The sequence below is a fragment of the Panthera leo genome, chromosome B4, assembly GCF_018350215.1.
Source record: "Panthera leo isolate Ple1 chromosome B4, P.leo_Ple1_pat1.1, whole genome shotgun sequence".
Taxonomy (NCBI): domain Eukaryota; kingdom Metazoa; phylum Chordata; class Mammalia; order Carnivora; family Felidae; genus Panthera; species Panthera leo.
The window spans coordinates 136,098,796-136,104,069 of NC_056685.1; the positions used below are offsets into that span (position 1 = coordinate 136,098,796).

The following is a 5,274-nucleotide window of genomic DNA, read 5'->3' on the forward strand; positions in this document are numbered from 1 at the left end:
CCTGCCCAGAGAATGGGCGCTGGTGACCTTGCCCGGATGAATGAATGTGCGGGAGGCACTTGCAGCAGTGCTCAGCGTGCTGTGAGTAAATGCTGCTTATCGCTCACGTTGGGCCTCGTGGACTCGCTGTGGCCCTTTGCACGCAGGAAGCAAAGCGTGTTCCCTTCAGAGACATCTTCCCTCCACCTACGCACTGGCCGCCCCCTGGCCGTGTCTGAGGTGCTGTCGATGGGATTTGCTTTCCCGATTTCAGAGATGATGAAATGTGAAAACGGGAATTTTTCTCCTAGAGCAAGGTTTTCACATTCGGTAACTTTCTAGCAGCTTCCATACCTTTACAGTCTCGGGTAAATGAGCCTAGTCTTACAGGCTGCTTTCTGCAAAGCCTTCTTCCCGCCACAGGCGCGAATGTGGGTCTCCCTGGCTTAACCACCAGGTGCTAACTGGGAGCACCAGCCGTGCAGGTGTCGAGGCCACGCCAACACCAGGATGAGGTCGGATGTGGGTGCTAAGGCCCCCTGAGCCCGCGCTTCTCGAAGTGTCATGTGCCTCCGTCTGGGGTGGCCCTGGCACTGCATCCCTGACACGCTGTCTTGGTGTGGCCGTTGCTTGCGGACCGGCCGCGCCGAGGGAGACCCGCTCTGTGTCTTCCGAGAGCCACGAGAACGTTTGCGGAGGGAAGGCGATCATTCGTATTTATTGAACGCTTACCTTGCACGAGATGCCGCGCGAAGCCCCTGTCTTGTTATAGAAGCCTCTCGACAGCTCTGTGCGGAGGAGGGTGTTAGCCCTGCTGACACGTGAGGACGGCCAGCCTCGGTGGGGCCGGCAGTGGGTCCGCGGCAGAAGCGGGGGCCAGAACTGTGTCTTTTCCTCTGCACCGAAACCACGTGAGCACGGACCGCCCCCCACCCCCCCAGTCCTCTGAGAGACCAGATGTGGTCTCATCCCCACACTGGCTTTTCTGCACCTCGAGTATTTTTTTTTTAATGTTTATTTATTTTTGAGAGAGAGCACGAGAGAGCGCAAGCAGGGGAGGGGCAGAGAGAGAGGGAGACAGGATCCAAAGCAGGCTCCAGCCTCTGGCCTGTCAGCACAGAGCCCAACGCCGGGCTCGAACCCACGAACCGTGAGATGATGACCTGAACCGAAGTTGGACGCGTAGCCGACTGAACCACCCAGGCGCCCCTCTGCACCTCGTGTACTAACCATGGAAAGAGAAAAATCACCTCTTCCTCACTCGTCTTCTTGGAAGATCTTATTCAAACTCAAATTCTGTAGTTTCTCATTTCAGAGATTATATAGCTTGTTTCCATGACACTCAGTGTGTATTAATTGTGCTAATGTTAGTGCGAATTATGTCAGTGCACACGTTCTAACTGCTTTGTATTAGAAAGAAGTGCACGTGGGCTTTCGGCTGTAGCTACACCATCTGTGTCACCAAGTGACCATCGGCCGCCCAGAACTGACTGCTCCTCTCTCGGCCAGTTTTGAGATGGCAGGAGATGTGTGGCCTCTTGGCGGGCCCTGCCTTGTCTCACCCCGGCCTCCTCTTGACTTGGGACCAGTGCCTGGGGCTGTGGGGCCTCCTGTCCTTCAGCTCAGCCCTCCCGCTGCCGTTCAAGGCCACTGGATGTCGCTGTGCTCCCAGGATCCGTAACCCGGCTCCGCAGCCGCCCCCAGGCTTTCCTCCACTCACAGAATCTTCACAGAGAATGCTTCCGCTCACCTTTCAGCTTTGCCTCTCTCTGAGTCGGAAAATCTGTTTCAGACACAAATCTCAAGTGTGGTTTCTTCTGGGAGGAAGAGGCATGCTGTGCATATGGTATTTAAAGACCCAAACATAAGGAAACCGCCCTCCCCGCCCGGCTCTGCTCTGTGGCCCCCGATCGTGGCGGTCGCAGCAGGTGCTGCAGTGTCCCCTACGCAGGCTCAGCCTGGCACCCGGGGACGTGGGACCCGCTTTTACCCCACGTGTGGCTTTGTTGTGACGTTTTATCCAGCTGGGCGTTTTGTGAAGCTTGAGTGATACCGTCACAGTTTAATCTTCGTTTCTGAAGTTAAGCAGTCGCAGGACAGGGATGATGTGTGTGTGTGTGTGTGTGTGTGTGTGTGTGAATCACCTGTAGGTTTCCCCCCACTCTTCACGCAGACTCTATAATTAGCATTTCAGGCCTTTACACAAACGGAAACGGCTTAGAAACGTTGGCTGCGTTTCATACCGGGGGGGACTTGTGACAGGCACACTTGTCTGAGACCTACCCGTGTTCTGTGGCTCCGGTCTCCCTGAGTGCGGCCCCCAGAGACTCGGAGATGAACATGGGGGGGCTCCTGAGACAGACATGCACCGCGAGGAGGAGGAAGAGCCTCCTTCCACCTGGGGAGGGTGTCCGAGGGCTTCCTGGGGGAAGTGGTTTCCGGGATGAAGCTTTCTGACACGGACAGCTGGGGACTCGCAGGGGAAGGCACTCCAGACCGCAGAGCAGCCCGAGCCCAGGTGTGCAAGCGCGAAGTGCCAGGGGCACCAGGACTGTCTTCGTGTAGGCGCGGGAGGGAGGTTCGGGCAGCCCTTGGGCCCGGTCGCTCTAGTCTCACATCCTCTCTCTCCATTTCACTTTGGACGCACACGTGAGGGCTTCGAGTTCCGGCCCTCGTCTGCCTGGTTCGCCACCACCTTCCCCGTGTCTCGGCTGGCACCTGCTGTTCCCGTGTGACCGCTGGGGTCTGTGCCTGTCCCCCGGCGTGACCTTCATCGAGACCCCGTGGCGGCCCTCACGGTGCTGAGTTGGAGGCGGGCAGGGTGCAGGCAGGGTCGTCTACGGTGGCACCGGAGGGCACGCGGCCGGGCCCGTTCGCAACCCCGGGGTGGGAAGGGGCCCTGGGGAGATTCGGAAGACCTCCTTCTGAGGTGGACACATGACGGGAAGGTACGTGTGGCCTCTTGTAACCCTGCGACGCTGTCGTGTTCGTGGGGGGAGGTTTTCTCTGTTGCGCCGGGACGGGCTCCAAACGCAGTTCGAGTGAATGAGCCTTTGCTTGTGCCCGAAAGCCAGGGCTTGACGGACTTGTAGCTTATTTTCAGGCGTCTGAGGAGTGAGTGCAGGCAGGGACGGCTTTCACGGACCCCAGGGTGTAAAATACAAAACAAATCACTTAGGTTCGAGCAGAACTAACTCATAAACGCAGCCCTGGTTGGGGCTGTAGATCTTCGCGTTTCTAAGGACATTGGTGCGGTTTACCGTAGACCACAGGGGCCCCCGTCCCTTCTGGCTGGAGCACCCCTGCGGATGCAGTTGGCCCGCGAGCAGGGGTGCCGCAGGGGTCCCAGCGATGGCGACGGGCCCGCCTCGAACCTCTCACGGGTTGGGTGTCCTGTTCCCTCATTCGCAGGTTGAAGAAGAAAAACTTCCTGCTGGTTTTCATACGCCATAAACCCCGAGGTTGGGCAAGGGCACAGGTGTTATGACGATAAAAATGCCAACTTTTCCTCAGAACAGAGGAGCCACCCTCGTTGCCCGTCTTCTGGGAATTGTCCACAACTTGTGAAAACGCCGTGTCCCGCGAATGCGCTGTCAGCGGCCATTTGGGCTCAGAAAACCGTTTTTCCTCGAAGCTTCCGCTTCCTGGCGTTGACGTCCCCGGGCCAGGCCCCTCTGCCCGTGTCCAGCGGGAGTCCAGCCCCTTGGCACGGCCTCCAGGTGGGCAGTGCCGCGGGGCCGGCCCGGCTCTGCCCTCCGCACCACGACCAGCCCTGTGCCAGCGTGGGGTCCGCCGCACGGGTGCCGGGTCTCCTCCCCTGGGTGTGGCCGGGCCGCGACCCTGCCTTTGCGCAGACAGAAGGCCCCGAGCTTGGGCCCTCTGGGCTCAGACAGCACGGCCCGCGGGTGCCCCTGTGTCTGGGCACGGGGTCCCGCTCTCCTCCTGCTGAGAACGGGGCCTCGCGCATCCTGTCGCTTATCTGAAAATGGGCCCCGCGTGGAGTAAAACCCACAGAATAAAACCTGTGGAGCGTCAGCCTGTCGTCAGCATTGTCGCCAGGGCGACTCCTTTGCACCCGTCCTTTTCCTGGGTCAGGAGCAGGTTCTCCCTGTGGGGCTGGGACTCTGCCACGGCTGTTGGCCCCCGGAATCCTTCTAGAGCCCGGGCGGCCCAAATTCCGCCGGCTTCCCATCCCCCTCATTTCTTCTGCACCGTCTCCCTCCGCCAGCCTCCCCGCTCTGCCTCCTCCTGGCCTCCCCGACCCCACTGAAGGCTGTGCTTTGTCCCCACCTTCCCCAGCCACCTCTGTGGCTTCCAGGCGGGTCACCTCTCTTGTCACCGCTCTGCTCCGCATAGCCAGCCTCTCACAACTCGCTGCTTGCCCAGCAGCCTTAGAAATAAACCCAAAGCTGTTGTTTTTCCCTCGGGGGTTTTCTTATTGTAAACATTTCTCTCCTAGGTCCTTCTTTGCTTTTTGCCTTCTTTGCTTTTTGACTGGAGGACATGAAGGGCACGAAGGAGGGATCTGTGCCCGCTCATCTTAACCATTTGTTTGTCCTCCAAAGGCTGGTCCTTAAGCCAGCAGAGGAGGAAGCCGCAGGGCTGGGGGGTGGGGCCCCCAGGAGAGGGGCCAGTCCGCCGATGGTTCTGGAAGGCCGGTGCCCGTTTGTGGTCTCATGATGCCGGGGGCGTGAGCAGAGCAGCCACGGTGTTGACTTTCTGCCCTTCGCTTTTTTAGGATATGCGACGGCGTGCAGTTTGGTGCCGGGATCAGGTTCCTGTAAGCTGACCGCGTCCTCTAGACCCCGCAGGAGAAGCCCTGGGACTCGGTGGCAGTGAGTCACTTTCCGAGCAGACGCGTCGAGCCACTCTTTGCCATCCTTGTGGGAAAGCACGTCAATAAATTTTAAAGACGAATACTCAGCAGCATCGTGGACATGGTTTACTTTCCCAACCTCTGTGTCCCACGCTGGCTTTTCCCGAGGACCACGTGGAGGGGACGGGGCTTTTAAAATGGCCACGTGTTCTTCCACGGGGACCGCCCCCACGGAAGGTCCCGTCAGGCAGCCTCCCGACTGCTTTCCCTCGCAGGCTCCTCGAGCCTCCGTGTCTGGTTCCCTTATACCGGAAAGTACTGGGCAGAGCCCCAGGGACGCCCGGGCTGCTGGCGGAGGGCGTGTGGGTGGGGTGCGGGCGATGCCGAGGGGGGACCGCTCTGGTGGCCGCTGCAGTCACAGTTCTGGGTGTCGGAGCCCCTTAAGCGCATGTGGGTGGCGTTGAAGAATCACGTGTAAC

General features: G+C 59.4%; 1 protein-coding gene across 1 annotated transcript in view; it reads left to right on the forward strand.

Moving 5' to 3' along the window:
* The window catches only part of SAMM50 (SAMM50 sorting and assembly machinery component), a 32,706-nt gene extending 27,804 nt beyond the window's left edge, over nt 1–4,902 (forward strand). The window contains exon 15 of the mRNA XM_042948073.1: nt 4,718–4,902. Within this exon, the coding sequence (XP_042804007.1) occupies nt 4,718–4,763 (46 nt within the window). The 3' untranslated portion in view covers nt 4,764–4,902. The remainder of the gene's footprint in view (nt 1–4,717) is intronic.
* The last annotated feature ends 372 nt before the right edge of the window (nt 4,903–5,274 follow it).